The sequence below is a fragment of the Pieris brassicae genome, chromosome 3 (genome assembly GCF_905147105.1).
Source record: "Pieris brassicae chromosome 3, ilPieBrab1.1, whole genome shotgun sequence".
NCBI classification, from domain to species: domain Eukaryota; kingdom Metazoa; phylum Arthropoda; class Insecta; order Lepidoptera; family Pieridae; genus Pieris; species Pieris brassicae.
The window spans coordinates 11,980,866-12,006,903 of NC_059667.1; the positions used below are offsets into that span (position 1 = coordinate 11,980,866).

Consider the following 26,038-nt stretch of genomic DNA (forward strand, 5'->3'; position numbering starts at 1 on the left):
ATTCGAGCTAATGTTAAATGCGCACATAGAAAGAAGGTCCATTGGCGAACAGCTGGCAATCGAACCTACGACCTTAGAGATGAGAGTCGCATGCTGAAGCCACTAGGCCAACACTACTCATAGACTACAAAAGTCGTTGAATCATTTTTTCAAAAAAAATGTTAACTCTATATAAATGTGCAATTCATTTAAAATAAAAGAAGAATTGAGTAATATTTAAATTATCTCATGCCTCGAGTGAAGTTCGGTGGATAAGTGTCAACTGACTTTAACCGTTTACAACAAGAGCTTGGTACTAACATAAAATTAGGGAGCAGTGGGGTTGCGATGCTGGACTAACAAAAAACTGTAGCAGGAGTTATTTATGCGTTCTTAAAACTACAATACCTGTTTCCTCTAACGAACATTTAAAGTGATCGACCTACATTCGAAACAGTACATTCGGAAACGAGAATATCATACTGTAATTAATGAATGACTGAATAACTAAAGGCCTCATTTATTGCTACCAACAAAAAAAACAAATTATAATTTATTGGTTTGCGTTTTTTTAGACCTTCCTTTATAAATTATTTAAGGTGTACTGAGTTTTATTATCAAATAAACAGGTTTTCATAAAGTATTTGTCAAGCTTCTATCAGGGCATCACCGCTGTAGACTTTGTTATTCAATATGCTATGTTACGTTGAGTTGACGCCAGTGTACGTTAGCGTAACTATTGCATAGCGATCTTAACAAATATATATCCGAGTATAATTAAAAATTGTGAAAATGAAAATATTAATTATATTAACGTTATTTGAAGGTTTGTTTATTTAAAAAGTAGTGTAGTAATGCGAGATCAGTGTTTGATTTATGATTTAGTTTCAGTAATGTACGTGACAGGTTTCCAAATATTAAATACAAGTTTGGGACAAGTACGTATCTATTAATATTAAATATCTCCCATAGTATAACATATTGTGTATATTTTGTGAAGATATTAAAATACTGAACTACATGTGTATATTATATTTATTATATACGACATGTATAGTGCGGTGATACTATTATCTAAAAAAACATTTATCCTTCCTAAATCTAATAATTTGATAATATGATACATAATTTTTTAGACAAAAATATAATTTCAGATTACGAGAAAAGCACGAGCTGATGAATCCGAAGATCCATGTAACTATACCGCACCACCGAAGCCTGACTTCTCAGCGTCTGGTCGAAGAATTAGTGAAGCAAGTAAGTTTCTATAGCATATCACTTCTCTTTCATTAAATGTAATTCTGAACATTCATATTATTTATTCATGTTATCATGCCTTTTCTAATAGAACTAGAAGACTGGATACATCTCGAATCTGAATATTCTGTCACACTTATCGCCTATTGGGTTATTTGTTAACGCACAAAAAGTGTAATTTTGAGATACAGGATGCATAATTATTTTGAGTTGATAGGTTCTAGGCTTTTTAGTCAGTTATTTTAGATTTATTTATTTTATAGTTTTGTACCGTTTAAACAACTTATGATATGACATCACCTCTATGTCTATAATATTTACAACTTTCCATGTCCATTTTATGAATCAGGTGTCGCGTGCGTCGATAATATTAAGGAAAACCAACACTCCACAGAGGATTTTAATTTATCTATACAATTAATATTTAATTTATCAAGATTTTAATTAAGTTCAAATTTTAGTGTGTTATGAATTCATATGGGAGATAAAGAAACGAGAGGACGACTCAAAGAGCACAATTAAATGTAAGTCAACTCTCAAAAACAAAATATGAATATAACATTTTACTTAAGAGAAAGAGGGAGAGAAAGAGTACCTTAGATAAAAGAGTTCAATTAGAATGATTTACATTGATATCATAAAGATTTTTGATAAACGATCTTTGCTCGTTGCGTGTGTTTTTTCAACTGACCCAGGTATGAAAATAGTTTAAGATATGATATTTCCTTGCTTTTGATAAGATTATAGCATATAATTATGAATTTAAAGGTTGGCAAAAGGAATACCCATACATACCTCCAATTGTAGGTGGTGTACTTACATCACCAGGTGAATTTCCCCACATGGTAGGTATGCCATTTTTACTTGCATTAATTATTTTTTAATTGTGTTATAATCCATTATTTTGTATAAAGTTGGTAAATTTATAACATTTTGATTTTATGATTTGGTATGGACAGTTATGGTCATATGTTTAAAAAAAATGCAGTGTAAACTCGATGTTACGTCCCTCGATTTAATTATATAGTGCAAAGTGTAGGAATCACTCGGCTTTGGTCGGTTTAGCTTGTTTTCCTTACAATGATACACTCTACATAGCATTACACCCAAACTGCTGAACTGTTTAAGATCTTTTGTCGGTCTATTGTCCTAGCCTATAAACTCGACTGTCGGCATCTTACGAACCGAACTTTTTAAGAAATCAGTTCTTTTGTTTACAAATTGGAATTGCCCTCAAGTGCTTTCACACGAAGATACCTCAATATCGCAAGATATTAATAAAATAAATAAAAAAATACAACATAATTACTGGTACAGTAAAAGACATCATGCAAAAATAACTCTACGCAATAGCGTTCAAATAAGAAACACTAGTATGAAATAAACGTTATCTTTTTCTAATACAGATTCTTGCTATTCCATTTAACGACAACTCTTTGTAACGTTAAAATATGCAGAGTATACACTGTATTTATAACTTACCTACGAGTAGGAGCGTTGTAAATTTAATGTTTAAGCAACTCGTTAATATAAATAATACAATAGCTTTATGGAAAAGCATTGCATATTCTCGTAATTATTTAAAATATGGTATAAATATGGTCAGCAGTACATAAATTTTATTTTTGGAAATAAAAACTCGAGAATATAAACTATTTTGCTAAAAATGGGCACCTTAGGTAAATAACGTTCTAAGATCGATTTCCGTTAATTAAAGAAACTAATTGTCTGACGAAATCAGTATTCTTATAATCATGTAAATGAATACACGTAAAGCAAATTTTGACAAAACGGTCAACACGTACCAACAATAATATAATGATAATAGGAGTGATAGGCAATAAGACAAGAAGAAAAACTACAATTACATCAGTGTAATACTCATTTTTTAGGGTGCTGTAGGATGGAAAGCTGCTGTTGGAACCTGGATATTTAAGTGCGGCAGTACCTTAATCAGTTCGAAATTCCTGCTCACGGCTGCTCACTGCTCTAAAGTATCTCCACATGACACTAGTGTGGCAAACGTTGAACCGGAGATCGTAAGACTAGGAGATAAAAATATTGCTGATGTTGTAAGTAACACGATGTAACTATTTTCATTTTAAGTTAAATTGTCAACACGAAATTTGATAACGAATTATCAATCTAATCATTATGTTCTCTTACAACTACTGAATTTTCTTGCAAACCAAGATTGCTGATTACACGGAACGTTGTGTAAATAATATAAAGAAATAATTTTTATTTTTATTTAAATTGTAGAACTTAAACATTAAAGCACTAACTATTATTATTCAGTTCTCAAAGGGCGTCTTCCCTCAAGATGTGAAAATCAATAGAATTGTAAAACATCCGAACTACAGTGCTCCAAAGAAATACTTTGATATTGCAATTATTGAAGTAACGACTGAGGTTATATTCACAAAATTAGTTCAACCAGCTTGTCTATGGACCAACCACGATACAAGCCAACTTGGAACAAAGGCGACACTTACAGGATGGGGTGTCATAGAATCAGGTAAGTCAAAGACATCCTACAGGAATTACTAAAACTCCATGAGAGTATTTAAAGTGTTAAAAGTAAATAATTTAATGAATTATATTTGTTGTGAACCATAAGAATATTCTTCCGTTTCTTTTGTGTTTTCTAATTCCAGGTGGAAGAGAGGCAACCCCAGAGTTACAAGCAGCGGATGTCGACATTATTGATTCAGACGAATGTCAAAGTTTACTTCGATATTATTTTAACCGCCTTTGGTGGGGGGTCGACTTGAATCAACTTTGTGCTGGGAAATTTGCAGGTGGTGTCGACGCTTGTCAGGTATGGCGTTGTCTCTTTTTGTAACATGGACGTCTGATAAATTAGGTATGTTATTAAGGTGTGATTTATCGAGTGGCGAATACTGGAACCGAATATGGACCTTTAAAAAACCACCACCCTGGTTTTTTTCTTTATAAAAACTATACAGGCCCATCGTCAGATTAAAGTTGTAATTGCTTCATTCTTCAATATACAAAGTATTATTAGTAATTGTCCGTTAAAGTAAATTGTATTTAAAAACGATTTATATACATGTGGACATGATACAACGATATAATTTTTATTTCAGGGGGACTCAGGGGGACCTCTGCAGGTAAAGATACCTTTACCGATAACGTCACAGGGCTCAATTCACTACGTCATTGGAATCACATCCTTTGGTATTGGCTGTGCTCAGCCAAACATTCCTGGGATATACACAAGGGTCTCCAGCTTTATTGACTGGATAGAAGATGTGGTCTGGATAAGGTCACAATTAAAAAACATATTTTAATTTAGGTGTTTTTTTAATAAAAACGTGTTGAATCTATGTATTATGCTTATAAACCTTCCAGGAATATATTAAGCAGCGTTGTTTTTGTTATGAAAGTATTTTTTTTTCATTCTTTCACTGTCTCTCATGCAATAAATTATTTGGTTAAAAGGCAATCCGTACAGCCTTATCCTCATTTTTTACACACCTACGCACTACCGGTGTATTAGCATTGACGTCATAATGATGATACAATGAAAGCAAAGTGAACAAAATTTTTATTTCTTAATGATCCTCGATCCTCCTCCTCTTTCGCTCGCAGGTCAACAGTCTACCATCATGGATAGAAAAGTATTCCTTGTGCCTGACACGTCGACGATGTTTATGTATTCAAAGCATTCTTAAATGATATTTATTAAGAGAAAATAGAAATCTAGCCATGGAGGCACATGTGGGTTGTGCTTGCTATTGACGGAACTAAACTAATCGTTCATTTGGTCATTAAACTAACCTAAACAAAATAATTTAATAACCATTCACTTTATTAATGTAATGTATATGATTTATGTTTCGATATAAATATTATTATTATTTACCCTCCACTTATTTTGTCCAGTCTTATATAGGTTAGGACAGAACCCTAAATTATTATTTACATGATAGTTTATATTATTTATTTCACGGAATCACAAAATCAGTATTGGCCTTTCTTTAGTTTAAGCGTCGAGGGTCGTGCGTCGAATCAGTTTCTATGCATATCTGCTCACGTCGTGCTCAGATGCATATCTGAGCACGTCTTAATTGCTGACATAGAAACTGATTCGACGCAATGTGCTACAATGAAAAAAGGTAGCTTATTCCATGGAGCACTACTGAATTATTGATATGGTAGTAGTAGATATTGCGCTAACCAAACAAATACATACTCGTTTCACTTAGGCTTTGACATGCCCTATCGAAATCTGGCTTGACTTGACAAAAGGCTTATGTACTTCATTCGTTGCATTTGAATAGCCCGAACATAAACTTACATTGCTCTTATATGATTATAAAATATATTATACAAATGATAGAATAAAATACTTTAAAAGTTTCAGTTCTGAGCCTTGCTGTAATTTTTTGGCATAATACCAATTATATATGTCCATTTGCTTCTGATTTTACTGACGTTTGTGTTTCAACATGTTAATTGCGGAAAAAGCTAAGCTAACGCCTAAGCGTAATATTTGCACTGTTTTGAATAATCAATGTGATTTAATATTTGACATTAAAACATATTTTTTCCTCAAAGAAACCGGTCTTATGTTAACACCAACTTGTAATTAGTACAGTGATGCGTCTAATATGCGTTACGGTAGCATTTATGTATCGTGGAAGTTATATATGATAAAAAATGTTTTTTTTTATAAAAATAATGTTTCGAGTTAAACTTTTACATGTGCAGTTGCTTCTTATCGTTTGCTTCAAAGTTAATAGAAAATATCAAAGTAAATTCTTAATAAAATTTACACTTTGCCCTTGCCAAAGTGATCGAATCGAACTCCTGTCACCCATCATTGCCACAATTACTAAGACCTGATGGCTCACTTGGTCATACAGCAAAAGATAAGGCTGACTTGTTTGCTACGATTCACCTCTAGTTCAAGTATGGAAACAACTGAATTATTGCCACCCACAATTCAACATTGTCTCATACATGTCAAATGTAAAAATTAGTATCATATTTGTTGTCTCGGGGTGATATTCCCAGTTGCAACATAGTTGGTACTATTAGTGACTTACGAACGTCAAAATGTATAGGATTGCCAAATGCGATACGTAAGTCATTATTAGGTTAGTCCTATGGTTTTCATTTATTAAATAATACAGCCATGTGGCGGTTGAACTTCAGTTGGTGTTTGGTGCCAAAATAAATGAAGAGAAGAATAGTCATGATCCAAGAATACCAGAACTAAATTATTATATATCAACAAGAATACACCTGTTAACCAGAGCGTTACAATTCTTAAAAGTCGAGCAACGCACTTGCGAGTCCTCTTGCATTGTGAGTGTCCTAGCCTTCTGCCCGTTTGATCTCGTTATATGAAGAAGAAAAAAATGGTAAACTATTCTTCCACTTACTTTAAAAGTGTTGGTTTACGCAACTGCTAAGAGCTGCTGCTGCTTTTTGAGAACTACTTACTGAATACTCTTAAAGACAACCTTGCGAAAAAATCCTTCGTTTAGTGATGGTCTAGAGCAGTACTACCTAATGCTAATACTTCATTGTCGTAGGGACGGAGCTCACGATGTTTGATTCAAAGTCAAAAATCATTTATTCATATAGGTAAGACAATGTATACTTATGAACGTAAAAAAATATACATTAAATTCTTCTACTTTACTGCCAGTTCTCAAATCACGGGCGTAGAACGGAAGAGAAGAACTGGCATCAAACTCCCCGCCACTCTTTTTATTCGCAAAGTTTATTTTCTGTATAACACAACGTTTGTAAGGAGCTGCAACCATAACACCATTGTCCACAGGACATCTTAAGCAATAAATTTGTCTCAGATTGTCAAAGATCCTCTTTCAGCAGGAGGCATGGTGAAATAGGAGAACGCACTTACATTCTCGTGGGAACAACACGCAAACACATAGTCGAAATAACTAACATCACCGCATACACGAATTCAAGTACGACCAGGCAACACAAGTAGCACCCGTTCACGAGTGACACGCATGGACAGCCATCGAACCCCTCGCCATATTTTAGAGTGACAACCCGACGCATGTACGCCCGATTGTCTTGGTTTCTTTTCCATATTCTGTCTGTAAAGGTTTGAGACGTGACAAAGAAGTGTATACATTTTTTTTGAGACAGGTGGGTGAGTACAATGAGAGCCTGTTCCATTTTATAGGGAACTCATAAAAAAAATTGTTAACTCTATATAAATGTTCAATTGTATAAGTGTATATAGCGTAAATTACAATAAAAATAAATGCATCTACAATAAAAATAAAAGCAGAATTGAGATAATGTTGTAATTAAGATCGTGCCTCGAGTGAAGTTCGGTGGATAAGTGTCTTTTAACCGTTTACAACAAGAGCTTGTAACTAACATAAAATTAGGGGTTGCGATGCTGGACTAACAAAAAACTGTAACTTGAGTTATTTATGAGTTTTTAAAACCAAGTGACTTCTAATGAATAAGAGTAATATTGACCTACACTTAGAACAGTACATTTGGAACGGCAACGAGCATGTTATATTGTAATTATTGAATGAATGAATAACTAAAGGCCTCATTTATTACTACCAAAACTATATAACAAATTATAATTTATTGGTATGCGCTTTTAAATTACAAGTAACCTTAAGCCTTTTTTAGACCTTTATTTATCTTAGGTCAGCACGTAATCTTATAATCAATAAAACAGGTTTTCAAGTAAAGTATTCCACCGTTCGGGGCATCACCGCTGTTATGTTATGATGTAGACTATGTTATTATAGTAACAATATGCTATGTTACTTTCAGTTGACGCCAGTGTACGGTAGCATACCTATTGCATCGCGACATCTTAGCAAAAATAAATCTGAAATAATATACTTCCGAGTTTAAATAAAAATTGTGAAAATGAAAGTATTAATTATATTAACGTTATTTGAAGGTTTGTTTATTTAAAAAGTAGTGTAGTAATGCGAGATCAGTGTTTGATTTATGATTTATTTTCAGTAATGTACGTGACAGGTTTCCAAATATTAAATACAAGTTTGGGACAAGTACGTATCTATTAATATTAAATATCTCCCGTAGTATAACATATTGTGTATAAAGTTTAGTAAAGTCTTGAAATTACTAAAATATATACGTATATTCTCAAAAACTACTAAACCGTATTTGCTTAACCATAAGCTGTTCCCTAAGTTAAATAGACTAAATCAGAATAAAGAAGTTCAACATGACCCTTAAGAGTTCAGGAAATTTGTGAACAAACGGCAATCCTTCCCAAATTTAGTTTGACTCAATAGACCAACATTTTCAAAATGTTTTATAAAAATTCTAACAATATCACATACCTACAGATCAAACCGCATTTTTTTTAAGTTGCTTAAAATGTATAAAGCTTTTTTAGACAAAGATATATTTTCAGATGACAAGAAAAGCAAGAGCCGATAAATCCACAAATCCATGCAACAATACCGCACCACCAAAGCCTAACTTCTCAGCGCCTGGTCGAAGAATTAGTGAAGCAAGTAAGTTTCTATCGTATCACTAATTTTTGATTAAATATATGTAGATTAAATATATGCAGATTCATTTCATCTATTTATGTTATCATGCCAAGATTGAATACATAGACTTGACACATCTCAAGTATATCCCCCATCACTTCGTATAATTCTGTTATATTTATCGTTTAATGGCTGGCACAAAAAGTGTAACTTTGAGATCCGAGATACATAATTATTTCGGGTTGATAGGTTTCAGGATTTTTAGTCAGATATTTTAGATTTATTTATTTTGTAGTTTTGTACCGCTTTAAGAAGAAACCAACCTTACCTTATCCTCATGATGTAACATGCCTATGAAAAGGGACTTTCCATGTCGTTTATAAGAATCAGGCGTCGGGACTAAATTAAGGAAATAAAAATACTCGGATCTACAAAGGATTATATTTTATCTACAGAATTAATATTAAAATTAATTCAAATTTCAGAGTGTTATGAATACATTTGGCAGACAAAGAAAAGACAGGACGACATAACAAGAACTACTAAATGTAAGTGTAGTGACTCAACAAACAAACTTTAGATAAGAAAGTGGAATTAGACTGGTTTAGATTTTATGAATGTTGTTTTAAATATATTATTATAAAAAGCAAACATATCTGTTCGTTGTGTGTGTTTTATTAACTGAAGGACAAGTTATCAATATAGTTTAGGAAATAATATTTCTTTACATCTTTTTGGTAAAACTAAAGCAATTAATATTTAATTTAAAGGTTCAGAGTGGATAAGAAGCCATCAAAGTGGTAGACCTACCGTTTATTATGTGATTGCTGGTCGACCCACCACGCCAGGTGAATTTCCCCATATGGTATGTCATATTTATTTGCATTATTTAGAATAATAATATAAAGATGAGCTGGTGATACCAGTGATAACTTTTTTAAATTTTGATTAGATATATGGTTTTTGACCACGTTAATCAGCGTAGGCCAACTGAAAACGTAGATTGTGTAACGTAATTTTAGTAGTAGCAAGTAGATACGAACTTTTGCCGGCTCTTTGAAGACAGTCAAAGTTAAAGTTATGGTCACAGATTAAAAACACGTATTTATATCCTATGTTAGGGTGTTTCAAAATTGTTTTTTTAAACTACTCGTTAACGGAACAAAAATGCTTTATATATACATATATATGTAACTTCCAGTTAGGTTAAAATAAATTACTTGTGGAAAATTATGAATAAAACCTGTATAAAAACTGTACACGGAAAATACACGTATTGTATTGAATTACAGAGAACTAATGACATGATCTCTCAGATTGGTTACTATACGTTTGTGAAAATATATTTAGATATTGTGAAATTATTAATGAGAGACGTCTAACAACACAACACTTTAAAGCCTAACATGTCTGTAGTTGGAAAATACATGTAGTTGGGAACATGCGTTACAAACGAGTGAAATTCTGATCAGGAAATTAGGACTTGAATGGAAATTTCTGATGGTGTGTGGATATTTCAACAAAATTTACACCGCGTCAGATTTTTCTTTATAACATCCAAATGTTCTGCACAGCTGTAAGCTTGGACAATAAAAGAAGATACCCACCGCTTAGAAACAATTCTGATGTAGTGTTATCGTCGTTTGCTTCGTATTGGGTAGATCCAGAAGCTCTCGATGGAGAAAGTTCTGAGTTGAAATGTCGAAAAAAATTATGAAGATTATCAAACAATGGAAAATTGCGTACCTCCTGGTAACGGTAGGGATTGGACGCGTATTGCGACTGCGGAAGAGTTTTTGCATCTGGCACAGGACAAGACACGCATCACGAGTACAACGCGCGACGATAGAAAAATTAAAAATGGAACGATAAGTGTAGAATTTATAATGATGATCTAACTTTGACTGATGCATAGTTTTTGTATATCCTAAATCGATTAAGGACTGTTTTAGTATTTTAATACAAAATTTGCAAATTACCCAACTTATGTTTAACATGCTTTAATTAAAAACTAATTAAAACCAAATTTGGTTTTTATAAGTTTTTGAATAAATAAAACAAAATTAATAACATTGAGTGAAACTACAATTATTTCAATGTAGTACTGATTATTTAGGGAGCTGTTGGATGGAAAGCTGCTGTTGGAACCTGGATATTTAAGTGCGGCAGTTCCTTAATCAGTTCGAAATTCCTGCTCACTGCTGCTCATTGCTCTAATGTATCTTCGCGTGACACCAGTGTGGCGAACTCTGAACCGGAGATCGTAAGACTAGGAGATACGAATATTGCTGATGTTGTGAGTAACACGATGTGACCATTTTTATTTTAGTTAATTAACATACATGATATTTTACTCAACATAATGTTAGAGGTAGTTGATCTCGTTCTTAGGGTAGGAAATTAAACACTTCAATGATGACTTAATTCACTGTAATTTACTTCACTGATTTACGTAAATTGTATAACTTCAAACTTGTACAAAGGAATTGTCCGTGCGCATGTGTCACAACCTCGTTTTTAATCATCACTCCGACTCGACCATCCCACTTCGGGGAGATTTTCGAGTCAATTTGTAACAATTCGTAAACAACGGAACGAGTCAAATAAATAACTATTGCACATGCGCACTTGTAGCAAGATTCATAAGAATGTGTGTCATAAAAATGTTAGGAATTTAATTAAATAAATATTAAACAAACTAACTGCTAACAATTATTAAAAATTAATTATTATATTAATAAATAAATGTATTAAATCTACTCATTAAAAACAATACAAATACTGAACTTTCTTGCTAAACAAGATTGATAAAGATCACGGTACGTTGTGTGAATAATATTAAAAATATGTACGTATGTTAAAGAAGTTTAATTGAAATTAGAAGTACCTACTCGCTAATGTAAATTCAATATTATTATTCAGTTTTCAAATGGAGTATACCCACAAGATGTGAAAATCAAAAGAATTGTAAAACATCCGAACTTTAGTCCGCCCAAGAAATACTTTGACATTGCAATTATTGAAGTAAAGACTGCGGTTATATTCACAAAATTAGTTCAACCAGCTTGTCTATGGACCAACTACGATACAAGCCAACTTGGAACAAAGGCGACACTTACAGGATGGGGTGTCATAGAATCAGGTAAGTCAAAGACATCCTACAGGAATTACTAAAACTCCATGAGAGTATTTAAAGTGTTAAAAGTAAATAATTCAATGAATTATATTTGTTGTGAATGAGGAGATTGTTCCGTTTATTTTCTGATTTAATTCCAGGTGGTAGGAAGACATCCCCAGAGTTACAAGCAGCGGATGTTGACATTATTGATTCAGACGAATGTCAAAGTTTACTTCGGCGCTATTTTAATCGCCTCTGGAGGGGAGTAGACTTGCATCAGCTTTGTGCTGGAAAACTAACGGGAGGGGTCGACGCTTGTCAGGTATGGAGTGGGTTCACTGTCTTATAAATAAATTTTAGGTTTTTTAATGATACTACAATCCTAGCCACTAAGTTTGTTGCTTTATTAAAATTGTTATCTGATGTCCGCAACTTCGTCTGCGCAGGAATAGTATTTCGAATATATAATATATTAGCGTGGCGTAGAAAAGAACTAAGATTATGACATAAATCATTTTTGGGTCGGATTTGAAAAAATATAACAGCCTGACAATGTTGAGATGTTACAGTCGCATTATATATAGTGACGTAACAATATTGTCAGAATAAGAAATATGGTAACTAAGCACTGCAGAGCCCTAATCATAGGCATATTAGCTACTGCGTGTTCGGGTCGCGCACTCAGCGATAAGCGACTTTTTACAACTTCACCCACCCTGCGTTGGACGTCGGTGTCTTTTTTGTAGGACTATTTAAGATAGAGATTCCATTACACATTACATATGTGTAACTCTTGCGGTTTTGGTAGCGTACGCCAAACACACAATATCTTTATAAATTGTAGAATATGTTTTATTCTCATGTATAAGCTATATTGTAAAGTTTCATTAAAATCCATTCAGTAGTTTTTCCGTGAAAGGGTAACAATCATCCACCCATATCGTTCATAATACTAGTAGGATAATGATATTAAAACGGAAATAAACTTATATTACAGTCGAAATTGCTTCATTCTTGAATATACAAAGTATTATTGATAATTGTCTGTAAAAATACCTTGTATTTAAGAGCGATTTATATAATTGATATGTAATTTTCTTTTCAGGGTGACTCAGGTGGACCTCTGCAGGTAAAGATACCTATACCAGTAAAGTCACAGGGGTCAATGCACTACATCATTGGAATTACATCCTTTGGTGCTGGCTGTGCTCAGAAAAACATTCCTGGGATATACACAAGAGTCTCCAGCTTTATTGACTGGATAGAAGATGTGGTCTGGCGAGGGTTATGATTAAAAAAAAACAATTGTGGTATTTTTTAATAAAAACACATGCTTATAAACTAGTCAGGAATTTATTAAGCAGCGGTATGTTTGTTATGAAATTAAAGTAAATTTCTTCTTATTACACAAATTATTTGGTTAAAATATCACCCGACCACCACGCAAAGTCTCACCATTAGTCTCCTTCTCATTCTCTCCTTCTCGTCAGTCATCCTTGATTTCCGCATCATTATTATTACATACGTTATCTTCTATCAGTTTTATGAAATTTGAAACTTTGGTATAAAATGATCTAATATGATGTATTGCTCTTTTTTGTAATACAAAATATCTTGAATATCGGCCACTGAGCCCCACAACCACATACCATATGTCATAACTCTATGGAAGTTGCTGAAATATACAAGCCTCGCCGTATCAATATCACACGATATAAAGATAAAATCTTATCTTTTTTATCGCAAAAGTAGCCGAACTAAGTCTTCCCGATAGGGTGGTAATATGAGGCTTCCATGGCAAACGAGAATCTAGATTGATCCCTAGAAATACAGTTGAATCAACACATTGAATTTTTTCCTCATTAATGTTAATATTTGTTGTAACCTGTTTTACACTAGGCAAAGAAAATTTTATACATATTGTTTTATTAGAATTTAGTAACAAGTTCGAGGGACAACCATGTTGTTATTGTTACTAATAAGTGTTATTGCATGATTTCCATGATTAAATTTCCAGCACATAACTGATGCTTAACAAAACATGCCAGTTTCAATTCCAGGACGTTTGCAAGAGGGAGTTACACTGTTTAGTCAAAGTCAAAAATCCTTTATTCTTATAGGTAACACAATGTACACTTATGAACGTCAATAAAAAATATACATTAAATGCTTCTAATGTTACATTTACTGCCAGTTCCCAAATCAAGGGCGTAGAACGAAAGAGAAGAACTGGCAATAAACTCTCCGCCACTCTTTTTAAGGAGCTGCAACCATGACACCATGTTCCACATGACATCTGCAGCAGGCATGGTAAAATAGGAGCACACACTTACATACTCGTGGGAACAACACGCAAATACATAGTCTAAAATGACTAACATCACCGCATACACGTATTCAAGTACGACCAGTCACCACAAGTAGCACCCGTTCACGAGGATCACGCATGGTCAGCCATCGGCCCTCTGGCCATATTTTAGGGAGAGAGACAATTCGACGCATGGACGGAATATTCAGCACATACACTGCAGAGTAACCTGAAGTACAGTTGAAGGTTTACCTGCAATCAAAAAATATTATGATTATATGGGCACTAAAACTGTGCTTAATTTAAGTGCTTAATTAGATGAATTACTCTCTCATTACACGACTAATGACTAACTAATACTAAATGGCCTCAGATGCTTTTTTGATCATTAATAATAAAAAAAAAATATTTGTCTTTTCACTAATTGTTATCTTTGTGAAAGTCTGGTGCCTAAAAAGACACAAAAGCAGTGTTGGCCTTTAGTTTAAGCGTCGTAGGTCGTGCGTCAAAACACTATCTATGCTAGCAATTAAGTCGTCCTCAATTGCCTGCTTGAATATAACAGAGTAGCTTATTCCATAGAGCAATACTGGATTATTGATAAGGTTGGTAATGCGCTATTCAAACAAATACATACTTGTTTCTCTTATGCTTTGCCCTAGCCTATCGAATTATGCACTTCATTCGTTGCATTTGAATAGCCTGAGGAGGTTGCGAGCTCGTGTTTGCCCGTTTGTTATGTGAAAAAAAAACACTAAACTAAAGTTCAAGTTACAATCGACATTACCAGAAAAAGCATGAAACCTCGGGGTTCCATTTTACGCAACTGCTAAGTTTTGATGAAACCCAGTACTATGATTGTTGTATACAATGCTCTTGTGCGAATTAATTTGGAATACTGTAGTGTCATGTGCAACCCCCACTATGAGGTGTGTTCTGTTTAGGCAGAGTTTTTTTAAAGACAACCTTGCGGGAAAAAAAATCCTTCGTTTAGTGATGGTCTACAACACTATTACTTTATGCTATTTAATTATCGTAGGGACGCTGCTATGCTTTTTTAGTTTGCTGGATCATACTTTCTCTATAAAATCAAATTTCTTGACTCACCTTATGTACTATATTGAACATTTCTGTTTGTAAAGGTTTGAGACGTTGAACTTTTTATCTCTACTAACCATCTTAGGATGTTACGCTAAATTAAACAGAATGGCAAGAATGTTCTACACAACAACTTCTAGAAAAATTGCACTTCCAAGTTCCCGCCTACGAGACTCGTAATCGTGTTTCGTTTCACGTTCCTCACATCAACACCAACATTGCAAAAAAATCAATTTTTTGTTGCGCAGCCAGGACACACAACGATATTTGAGCCTTCACTTGTTTATGCTATCGCGGGATATGCTTGTATGTATTAAGAATATCCATAGCGCTAAATCAGCTGCATCATGAGCTTACTCCACATACACACCCTCTTACATTCACTCAACACAGCCGAATTGGTTACTACTTAGTTAAATGTATTTAATAATTTTTATTGGTTTTTTTCCCTTTGTAAATACATATTATGTATTTCATATTTGGCTATATGTATTTTAGTATACTTGTTTGTTATATATAATTTACGTAATAAATAAATATGCGGTGAATTCTGTTGCAAGGCCCTGCTAGATCGTTCATCTTGATACTTCGGACTGCCTATCCGATTATTATAGGAAGGGCATTCTGTTATCACTCTCTTAGGTTCTTTTGCTATATTTACTTGGACAGGGTAGCGGCGTGTACCTATTATCAGGGCCACACATGGGTTCCAGTTTGTTTCTTTTCTTTCTTATCTGTGGCTTGGTAAATAAATAAATAAATATTAAAACACGTTTAAAATATCCTTTTATTTACTATACATTTGATAAATTGTTGATTTGCAAAAAAACTGTATCTTGAGTTATTAAAACTAACTGACACACTGTCACCTATAACGAATATAAGTTATTTACCTATTAATTTATTAACCTATTGGTTATTCTCGGAAACGAGAATACTATATTATAATTTATGAATGTATAAAAAAATTTACAGCTACCAGAACTAACAAATTATAATTTGTTGGTATGCACTTATAAATTACAACTGACCTTAAGCCTTTTTTAGACCTTTTACTTTTAGTATCAATAAAACAGGTTTTCATAAAGTATTCCATCGTTCGGGGCATTACCGTTATAGATTATGTTAGTATAGTTCCAACCCAATGATATGTTAGTTTCAGTTGACTCCAGTGTACGGTAGCATACCTATTGCATCGCGACATCTTAGCAAATAAATATTTGAGATCAATTAAAATTGTGAAAATGAAAGTATTAATAGTATTAACGTTGTTTGAAGGTTTGTTTATCTTATAAGAAGTGTGATAATGTGAGATCAGTGTTATGATTTATGATTTTTTTTCAGTAATATATGTCGTAAACGGCTCCAACATATTAAATACAAGTTTGGGACATGTATGTATTTCTTATTATACATTGTATATTGTTAAGGGGTTCCTTTGGACGATTTAAAAATTTAGTACTTTGTGACATACCTAAATTTATTTTTTATATAAATGAAAATTGAAAGTTTTATGAAATTCGCTTAAATTTATTACAAATGTATTTCACCTCTAAGAACAACGTTATAAAACAATTAAATCGCAAAATATTTCTATTATTCCATATTAAGAAGTTTCAATACCTACACTTTGTGCACGGGGTATTTATAAGAAAAAGTAAAAACTGTACGACTTTAAATGACGTACGTATATTATATTTATTATTTACATGTTCTAAAAATTTAATTAAAAGAATAAAAGAGATCAACATGACTCTTCAAAAATTTGCAGTTTGCAAATCAATCATTTCATAATATAAACCATAATTTTTTGGAGTTGCTTAAATATGTATAAACAGACAAAAATATACTTTTAGATTACAATAAAAGCAAGAGCCGATGAATCCGAAAACCCATGTAACAATACCGCACCACCTAAGCCTGACTTCTCAGCACCTGGTCGAAGAATTAGTGAAGCAAGTAAGTTTCTATGGCGTATCACTCCTCTTTGATGAAATATATTACTGCAGATTCATTTTATTTATTAATATTATCATACCTTTTCTAATAGAACTAGAAGACTTAATACATCTCAAATATACCCCCCCTCACTTCTTATAATCTTACACTTATCGCCTAATGGCTTATTTGTTAACGCACAAAAACTTTGAGATTCAAGATACATAATTATTTCGGGTTGAATATTGATAGGTTCCAGGCTTTTTAGTCAATTATTTATTCATATTGTAGTTTCGTACCGTGTAAAGAAGAAACCAACTTTACCTTATCCTCATGATGTAACATGCCTATAACAAGGGACTTTCCATGTCGTTTATAAGAATCAGGCGTCGGGACTAAATTAAGGAAATAGAAATACTCGGATCTACAGAGGATTATATTTTATCTATAGAATTAATATTAAGATGAATTCAAATTTCAGAGTGTTATGAATACATTTGGGAGACAAAGAAAAGACAGGACGACATAACAAGAACTACTAAATGTAAGTGTAGTGACTCAACCCCTTGTTTAAAGAAATAATTCACCGTTTTAGCTTATGTACTATCTGTCACTTTTCGTCACAACGTAAACATAGACTTCACCGAAAGAGACGAACTAACAAACTTTAGATAAGAGAGTGGAAATAGACTGGTTTAGTTTTTATGAATGTAGTTTTAAATATATTATTATAAAAAGCAAACATCAGATATGTTTGCTTTTTTGTTACGTGTGTTTTTTTAACTTAACGTGAAGGTATGCATATAGTTTAGAAAATAATTTTTCCTTACCTCTTTTTGTTAAAATTAAAGCAATTAATAATTAATTAAAAGGTTCAGAGTGGATAAGAAAGCATCAACGTGGTATACCTTCCGTTCCTTATGTGATTGCTGGTCGACCCACCACGCCAGGTGAATTTCCCCATATGGTATGTCATATTTATTTGCATTATTTAGAATTAATAATTTCATATAACTTTTAGCTGGTGATACCAGTGATAACTTTTATGATTAAATGATTTTTTGACAACGCATAACCGTCAGCGTAGTTCGTCATTAGTAGTAGCAAGGAGATACGAACATTTCCCGGCTCTTTGACGACAGTTATGCTCAGAGGTTTAAAACAAATTTGTATAATTTAGGAACGTTGCAAATTCCATTTTTGAAACTGCTTGTTAACAAATCATAAAACCTATATAGATAATATTATTTAAATTCTAGTCAGTTAAAAAAATATAATTTCAGATGGGAAATTAGACTGTAGATGGAAAATACATGTATTGAATTACAGAGAACAAGACTAACCTGTTTGTAGTAGAAAAGACGTTGAAACAAGTGCGGCAATAAAGGTTGGGAACTTGCGTTACAAACCAGTAGAAGTAGTAGAGAGTAGTCTTGATCAGGGAATTAGGTATCAAAATAAAAAATTGCCGTAAAAATTAAAAATTATCTGCTGTCGTCATTTGAACAACAAACTTATGCAAATCATCAAACAACGGAAAATTGCGTACACGGGCCAAGTGTTGCTCCATGATCGCTACCACCTCCTTGAATTAATTATAATTGGTAAAATAAACGGCAATCGGCAAGTTGACGAAGGAAAAAATCATGGCTTCATAACACTAGAAAGTTGACGCATATTGCGATTGTGGAAGAGTGCTGTATCTGGCACAGGACAAGACTCTCTTAACGAGACTCACGGCTAACATAGCAACAAAATAATGGAGAGCCACTAAAAGAAGAATTATATATAAAGATTTTGTGATTTTTGCAAAAATATTATAAAGTTTGACGGAATTAAGGGACAATTTTATAATTATATAATATAATAATAAGTGTAGAATTTATAATGATGATCTAACTTTGATGTATTCTAGTGTTTGTATATTCTGATTAAATCTGGGACTGTTTTAGTATTTTATTACAAAATTTTCAAATTACCCAACTTATGTTTTAATATCAGCTTATAAACTGTGTTTAACATGCTGTACTTGATAAAAACTAAATAAAACTATATTTGGTTTTTATAAGATTTTGGATAAATAAAACAAAATTAATAACATTGAGTGAAACTACAATTATTTAAATGTAATACTGATTATTTAGGGAGCTGTAGGATGGAAAGCTGCTGTTGGAACCTGGATATTTAAGTGCGGCAGTTCCTTAATCAGTTCAAAATTCCTGCTCACTGCTGCTCACTGCTCTAAAGTATCTCCGCGTGACACCAGTGTGGCGAACCCTGAACCGGAGATCGTAAGACTAGGAGATAAGAATATTGCTGATGTTGTGAGTAAGACCATGTGACCATATTTATTTTAGGTTATTAACATACTCGATATTTGGCTCAACAGAATTAAAAACTGATTATAATTTTAATCAATATTTTAAATTTACTCATTAAAAAATACAACTACTGAACTTTCTCGTTAAACAAGATTGCTGTGTAAATATTATTAAAGTTTAATTTAAATTGATAGCCTACCTACTCGCTAATGTACATTCAATATTATTATTCAGTTTTCAAATGGAGTCTATCCACAAGATGTGAAAATCAAAAGAATTGTAAAACATCCGAACTTCAGTCCGCCCAAGAAATACTTTGACATTGCAATTATTGAAGTAACGACTGAGCTTATGTTCACAAAATTAGTTCAACCAGCTTGTCTATGGACCAACTACGATACAAGCCAACTTGGAACAAAGGCGACACTTACAGGATGGGGAGTCATAGAATCAGGTAAATCAAAGACATCCTACAGGAATTACTAAAACCCGATGAGAGTATTTAAAATGTTAAAAGTAAATAATTCAATGAATTATATTTGTTGTGAATGAGGAGATTGTTCCGTTTATTTTCTGATTTAATTCCAGGTGGAAGGAAGACATCCCCAGAGTTACAAGCAGCGGATGTTGACATTATTGATTCAGACAAATGTCAAAGTTTACTTCGGCTCTATTCTAATCGCCTCTGGAGGGGACTAGACTTGCATCAGCTTTGTGCTGGAAAACTAGCGGGAGGGGTTGACGCTTGTCAGGTATGGAGTGGGTCTCTTTTTGCAACATGGGCGTCTGATAAATTACGTGTTTAATAACATAATATGAATCACGCACCTGTGATTTATGGAGTGGTGATGAATCATGATTTACTTTTGAAATTCAATGTTAGGTTTTATAAACCTACTACAGCCCTGGCCATTTATTTTGTTTCTTTATTGAATCTATAATGATATTAAAACGAAAATAATCTTTTATTATAGTCGAAATCGCTTCATTCTTGAATATACAAAGTATTATTGGTAATATTCTGTGAAAATATTAAGTACAATGTATTTTTATTTATATAAATGATTTTTTTAGGGTGACTCAGGTGGACCTTTGCAGGTAAAGATACCTTTACCAGTAAAGTCACAGGGGTCAATGCACTACATCATTGGAATCACATCCTTTGGTGCTGGCTGTGCTCAGAAAAACATTCCTGGGGTATACACAAGGATCGCCAGTTTTACTGACTGGATAGAAGATGTGGTCTGGAGAGGGTTATGATTAAAAAAACAAATAAGGTATTTCTTTAGTAAAAATGATTTGACTGTAATTATCTAGTATGCTTATAAACTAGCCAGAAATATATTAAGCAGTGTTATGAACTTAAATTCAATTTCTTCTTTGTTTCTCTTTCTCTTATGGTACAGATTATTTGGTTAAAATGTTACCAGACCACCACTCAAAGTGACATTCTTCCTCTTAAAAAGTGATGTCACTTTAGTCTCCTTAATTTCCGTAACATTATTGTTCCATACGTTATTTTCTATCCATTTTATGAAATTTGAAACTTTTGTATAAATTCCGGGTCGATTCTTTTGTCCACAGTTGATCCCAAATGATGTCACACCAACTACCATATTTATAGACGAATTTGATCCAGATTCTATCTTCACTTGTATGGGACCTCCTGAATCTCCCTGGAATAAAAATAAATTAAATTTAAATTTATACAGAACTAAATTAAAATTTTGCTCATGATTTATAGTCCAATAATTAAGTTCGTAGTATAGCGCATTTCTTAATTATGTTATCTAGAGATGTATGATTATTGGTGACATTTGTGTCTCAAGTAAGTCCCAATACATTTCGTTCACTTTTGACTTTTGAAAAGTACAGATTTATGTATCGCAAAATGTAATTTTATATTCAAATTGAATTTGAAATTGGTTTTAATAAAAAATATGGCATCAATACTTGCGAGCCATACTATAGCTAAAGCTCAGACCAATGTTGTTGCATGATTTCCAGGCCTGGCAATGCCTGGTAATGTATGAAATGTAACTGTTGTGAAAATTTGAACCAAAAATTGACACCAAAATTACTAAAATACCTGACATGTGTCAACATTTCCATTTAAATTGCCAGCACATAACTGGTGCTTAGCAAAACCATGCCAGTTTCTATTCCGAGAGCTGTGCAAGAGGGAGTTACACTTTTTAGTATTTAACACATCCACCACAGCAGCCTGAAGAATAGTTGAAGGTTTTCCTGTAACAAAAATATTAAGGTGATAGGGGTAAATTAAATTAAACTGTGCTGATTTTGATTTGCGGTTGATGATTCAATCATAATAACGAGGAAGTTGACAAGTACACAAAAAATCACATCCGAATGATCCTGTACTGCAACAAGAAGTAGTATACAGTCAAACAACTTCTTCTGAAAAGCTTATAATCTTAAACACTTTGAATTCTAACCATGTTCTGTGAGACCCCATCCGGTGAGAATACTTCTAGTGCCGAGTTCACGCGTGGATGGCTTCGTCCACAAGCAGGCAGGATGTACTTTAAGGCTGAACTTGACCTTGCTCTTTAACTCCAATAACGCTATGTCAAAATACTTCCGAGGGGGCCTATACCGCGGGTGTCTAATTATATTTTTAATTATCACATCAATTGGATTTCCGTATAAATTAAACTGAAAAATGGAAACGTTAGTTGGGTGTTTTAAAAAATTTAAATCAAATAAAATCGATCATATTCATATTAATTTTTTATATATCTATAGGAATCTACAGAAGACCTATGAAGTAGTTTTTTATAATTGAGTTGCCTCGCACTGTTTCGATTCAGTCATTATTTTCCAAAAGCTTGTATGAATACTAAAGTTTTATAGATAAGTCGTAAGTGTGAAAATATATTTTAGTACTAAACACATTCGAAAACATCTGCTGTGGCATTAACAACATACATTATTATATATTCGTATATTCTTAGACAATGTACTAATAGCCTTAATACAACCTTATCATCCTCTATATTTTCTACACCAAATCGCACAACTTCCGGTGTATTATTACTGACGTCATAATGATGATACAATGAAAGCCAAGTGCAATGAGCAGCGGTTACAACAAATTTTTCACTTATCAATGATCCACCACATTTAAAATGCCACTTAGGTTTGTCTTTCGCTCGCCATCCTATGGCTCCCTGGTAACAAAAAATAACAGACTACCTATAGTACTTTGACATCGTTCTCGTTAAATTCTGATTGATCTAACTGATTATGTCAATTAAATTTAAGTGCTTCATTAGTTGAATATCTCTTTACGTGACGCTGATGACTAACTAACACAAATGATAATAAAGTGGCGCTACAGTCTCAGAAGGCATCCATTTCTATGGTCATTATTGATAATAATAAAATGTAATTATTTGCTTTATGACAAGTTAATATCTGGCTCTCATAAGAAGCTGGTGACTATAATAGGACTATAGAAGCAGGTTACCAGCGTCACATCGTTAGTGATATCTTCTATAGTTCCGTCGATAGAATGTTATAATCTAGTAGGTGATTATCCTTGTGCCTGACACTCGTCGACACGATCACAATACTTATTTTAACCGAATGAGTGACTCACCATTGGTGCACAGACGTGATCGCACGCTTATGTCTCTACCTCTAGATCAACACTGCTCTTATGAGTACTACTTGTACTCAATGCAACTCTTGTCGTAGGTTCAAGTCCCGACTAACTCAATACTCACTCGTACGGTGAGGAAAAAATCTTGAGGAAACCGTCAGGCCTTAGACCCATAAATGTCTACGGCGTGTGTCAGACAAAGAAGGCTGATTACCTTGTGTATTAAGAAAAATAAATCATCACGAAACAGATACAGAAGTGATTTAGTTGTAACGGTTGTTTTAGTATAGTAGTTTTTAGTTTTTGTTAGATTTGTTTCTCTTCTTTTCGCTTTTAAATTAATTACTTCCAATTAAGTACGTACCATATGAGGGAATTCAGCTGGTCTAGCATCCCTACCACCAAATATGACTGTTGGAGGAATAAATATTAATATTTCAGGAATTATACCTCGCTTTATTTGAGATATGAGATAAACGCGGCCTGAAAAAAGGAACCCCTCTTTAATATGTTAATAAGATTTTATTTAGTATAAAAGAGTTAGTAAACAGTTACTTAGTAAAGTCAAGTAAACTAAAAATTGAAATAATGAAGCAAGTGCATTTTCAATTACAAATCAAATCATTCCAATTAACTATTACAAATACTTCTTATTAGTGTTAAACTAAAGTCAAAATATTACTTCAATTACTATTAAACATATTTTTTACTGTACATAATATGTAGCAATGGCGATAATGAAACAACGAGACAACTGAACTTCGGAGGCAGTAGACGCGTCATAGAAGCAAAATTTACATGTATTTATTTATAGCGATAATAAACTTACAATCTTCGTCTGCTTTGTCTTGATCTTTTAAGTTTTTCACTTTCCACATGTATTGCAAGCATTCTGAAATGATAATACAATATTTATTAAAAGATCATAAGAAATCCAGTACGTCCTTTCCACACCTCCACAGAGCTTGCCATTGAATTAATTAAGTCACCAAACATACAACAACATAGTTCATTTGTAACCTTAACCTGTAACATTAACCTGTTGATATAGAATTATGTTTATAAAATAAATGTGATTACTATTTAGCCTCCACTAGCCTTATAAAGCTATGTAAACTCTCAAAAATTGACGAAATTTTACAGAACGATACATAAGCATATTTAATTTAAGAGGTTGTGGATTATTCCATGGATTGAAAAGATAGAAATAGGTAATTCGGTATCTAAACAAATACATACTTGTTTCACTTATGCTTTGCCCTGGCCTATCGAAATCTGGCTCGACGGATGCCAAAGGCTTGCATACTTCATCTGTTGCGTTTGAAAAGTCCGATAATACAGTTGCATTGTTCTGAATATAAAATAATAGAATATATGACACAAATAACAAATTGAAGGTCTAATAAAAATGTTTTACCTTTAATGCCTCCAAAATGATGCTCTCTACTTCACTGTTTGAAAAATCGAGGGTATCAACGTCTGAAAAAGAAATGTGTAGGTAGTATTAAAGTGACATAGTATAGTAACTAGATGTATACGTCTTTACGATTTTTCTAAATGATGGTTTATCAGATATGAATTACAACAACACAGTTATTCTAAAACAACGGGGTCTTGCGGCGAAGAATGGCCATGTTTTAAAAACATAACATAAAAATTTCGCATTGGTTATCGGAGGCGATTATTTAGAACAGAGCCCTTGTGTAACTTAATAAGATTTTGTATCATGTGAAGAACGCTTCTCGCGTCTCGATCGAAATGCATTAAAACATGTCGGGATCTGGGACGCTTGTTTCAGAGGCTAAAATTCACTTGGCATTTAGATTTAAAATAAAAGACACCCACTAGAAACCTGGGAAGTTGAGAAAAAGGGATAGCGGGAAGGATTGAAAAATGGTGGCGGGTATGAGAGACAAGTGACCTTCACTCGCTGGAGGTCGTGTACCCATGTTAAAAATAATGATATGGACTGGTACTCGAATAAAGGCTTTTTTTTACATATTTGGAGAAAAATGGAATCTGAACTGTCATTTTTTATGACAACTTACCTCCATTACACACACTTATTAAACATACAAAGGTAAGTGAAAACAGTTTATAGAACATAATTAAATAATTATAATTTAATTAATGTAATTAACCACAAGCGGGCTTTGTTGGTGAACGCACATTTGTTATAAGGAAAATCTTAAATTTACTTAGATACTTATACTTATGTATCTAAGTAAATTAAAAATTTGCTTGCTAATAAATAAAGTGTTATTATTTAGAGATCCAGGTAAACTGTGTTAATTTAATAATTCTTTTTTAAAACAAGAATTTTTTGAAGCATTGACCGTGAACCCTTTAAACACAAAGGTTATATTTTTTTAGACCGGTAGACAAACGGCCTTCTTTGATTACCAATACACTTATTGTTTCTCTGAGAAACAAACGATTTAAATGTTCAAGCATGAAACTATAATTGGATTATCTAGTCCAGCGACAAAATCGCGACACAAGCTATGATCAGTGATCACTTAACCAACCACAACGCTTCACTGAGGAAGTGAACCCCTAAACTGACGTACAAAGGGGCTCAACGTTTATTCTAATATGACATCTAAATGCCCAAATATATACATAATAACAAATTTTGTATATTGGACGTTGTATTGGACTATATATTACAAACCACAGCGGTTTTGTAGTGTAACAAATAATGATTTTATTATATTATTCTGTACAATAAGTTAAAAAAATGCTTTTATTAGCTCATAAATTGCGTTCTTCCTTATATGGATGGCATTATTATACAAATGTTATCCCAATTAATGAAGCACATTTCCTGTTTGTTTAGTAATATTATCAGCATTGTAAATATGTATTTAAAATAACATAACTCAA

At 33.0% G+C, this 26,038-nt stretch overlaps 4 protein-coding genes across 11 annotated transcripts; 3 read left to right on the forward strand and 1 right to left on the reverse strand.

The window, feature by feature from the left end:
- Positions 1–618: 618 nt before the first annotated feature.
- Positions 619–5,017, forward strand: LOC123706994 (serine protease snake-like). 6 transcript variants are annotated; one of them, XM_045656713.1, is made up of 10 exons: positions 619–805; positions 865–917; positions 1,134–1,236; positions 1,698–1,760; positions 2,005–2,081; positions 3,129–3,308; positions 3,535–3,754; positions 3,894–4,057; positions 4,347–4,525; positions 4,852–5,017. In XM_045656713.1, exons 1-10 carry the CDS (start codon positions 772–774, stop codon positions 4,874–4,876), a joined length of 1,098 nt encoding a protein of 365 aa, XP_045512669.1. In that variant the 5' UTR covers positions 619–771; the 3' UTR covers positions 4,877–5,017. The 6 variants fall into 6 exon arrangements, with proteins under 6 accessions (XP_045512669.1, XP_045512672.1, XP_045512668.1 ...); XM_045656716.1 differs by lacking the exon at positions 4,852–5,017 and having other exon boundaries at positions 2,044–2,081; positions 4,347–4,761; XM_045656712.1 differs by lacking the exon at positions 4,852–5,017 and having other exon boundaries at positions 620–805; positions 4,347–4,761.
- A 3,035-nt stretch (positions 5,018–8,052) lies between these two features.
- Positions 8,053–13,283, forward strand: LOC123706996 (serine protease snake-like). 3 transcript variants are annotated; one of them, XM_045656721.1, is made up of 9 exons: positions 8,053–8,179; positions 8,245–8,291; positions 8,663–8,765; positions 9,230–9,292; positions 9,515–9,609; positions 10,861–11,040; positions 11,667–11,886; positions 12,021–12,184; positions 12,968–13,283. In XM_045656721.1, exons 1-9 carry the CDS (start codon positions 8,146–8,148, stop codon positions 13,151–13,153), a joined length of 1,092 nt encoding a protein of 363 aa, XP_045512677.1. In that variant the 5' UTR covers positions 8,053–8,145; the 3' UTR covers positions 13,154–13,283. The 3 variants fall into 3 exon arrangements, with proteins under 3 accessions (XP_045512677.1, XP_045512678.1, XP_045512676.1); XM_045656722.1 differs by lacking the exon at positions 8,245–8,291 and having other exon boundaries at positions 8,061–8,179; XM_045656720.1 differs by lacking the exon at positions 8,053–8,179 and having other exon boundaries at positions 8,190–8,291.
- A 3,163-nt stretch (positions 13,284–16,446) lies between these two features.
- Positions 16,447–21,204, forward strand: LOC123706995 (serine protease snake-like). The gene is made up of 10 exons (XM_045656719.1): positions 16,447–16,546; positions 16,613–16,662; positions 17,125–17,227; positions 17,688–17,750; positions 18,079–18,173; positions 19,351–19,530; positions 19,762–19,981; positions 20,116–20,279; positions 20,602–20,804; positions 21,112–21,204. The coding sequence occupies exons 1-9, from the start codon at positions 16,513–16,515 to the stop codon at positions 20,785–20,787; spliced, it is 1,095 nt and encodes a 364-aa protein (XP_045512675.1). The 5' UTR covers positions 16,447–16,512; the 3' UTR covers positions 20,788–20,804; positions 21,112–21,204.
- LOC123706993 (serine protease snake-like) lies at positions 20,806–25,377 on the reverse strand. The gene is made up of 9 exons (XM_045656711.1): positions 25,201–25,377; positions 24,570–24,631; positions 24,392–24,503; positions 23,982–24,044; positions 23,517–23,635; positions 22,530–22,718; positions 21,984–22,203; positions 21,617–21,774; positions 20,806–21,203 (listed from the first exon to the last, which is right to left on the reverse strand). The coding sequence occupies exons 1-9, from the start codon at positions 25,256–25,258 to the stop codon at positions 20,943–20,945; spliced, it is 1,242 nt and encodes a 413-aa protein (XP_045512667.1). The 5' UTR covers positions 25,259–25,377; the 3' UTR covers positions 20,806–20,942.
- Between the last annotated feature and the right edge of the window lie 661 nt (positions 25,378–26,038).

What these genes read in the sequence shown, in the direction of transcription:
- LOC123706994 (XM_045656713.1), top strand. Translation starts at nt 772, where the DNA reads ATGAAAATATTAATTATATTAACGTTATTTGAAG. An exon ending in ATAAAAATATTGCTGATGTT is followed by an intron (nt 3,309 to 3,534) that starts GTAAGTAACACG and finishes ATTATTATTCAG; the next exon opens with TTCTCAAAGGGCGTCTTCCC. An exon ending in GAAGATGTGGTCTGGATAAG is followed by an intron (nt 4,526 to 4,851) that starts GTCACAATTAAA and finishes TTTCGCTCGCAG; the next exon opens with GTCAACAGTCTACCATCATG.
- LOC123706996 (XM_045656720.1), top strand. Translation starts at nt 8,208, where the DNA reads ATGCGAGATCAGTGTTTGATTTATGATTTATTTTCAGTAATGTACGTG. An exon ending in TAAATACAAGTTTGGGACAA is followed by an intron (nt 8,292 to 8,662) that starts GTACGTATCTAT and finishes ATATATTTTCAG; the next exon opens with ATGACAAGAAAAGCAAGAGC. An exon ending in CAGGTGAATTTCCCCATATG is followed by an intron (nt 9,610 to 10,860) that starts GTATGTCATATT and finishes CTGATTATTTAG; the next exon opens with GGAGCTGTTGGATGGAAAGC.
- LOC123706993 (XM_045656711.1), bottom strand. Translation starts at nt 25,258, where the DNA reads ATGTTCTATAAACTGTTTTCACTTACCTTTGTATGTTTAATAAGTGTG. An exon ending in ATGGGGTCTCACAGAACATG is followed by an intron (nt 21,775 to 21,983) that starts GTTAGAATTCAA and finishes TTTTTGTTACAG; the next exon opens with GAAAACCTTCAACTATTCTT. An exon ending in GAAATGTTGACACATGTCAG is followed by an intron (nt 21,204 to 21,616) that starts GTATTTTAGTAA and finishes TTTTTATTCCAG; the next exon opens with GGAGATTCAGGAGGTCCCAT.
- LOC123706995 (XM_045656719.1), top strand. Translation starts at nt 16,513, where the DNA reads ATGAAAGTATTAATAGTATTAACGTTGTTTGAAG. An exon ending in CATAACAAGAACTACTAAAT is followed by an intron (nt 17,751 to 18,078) that starts GTAAGTGTAGTG and finishes ATTAATTAAAAG; the next exon opens with GTTCAGAGTGGATAAGAAAG. An exon ending in CAGGTGAATTTCCCCATATG is followed by an intron (nt 18,174 to 19,350) that starts GTATGTCATATT and finishes CTGATTATTTAG; the next exon opens with GGAGCTGTAGGATGGAAAGC.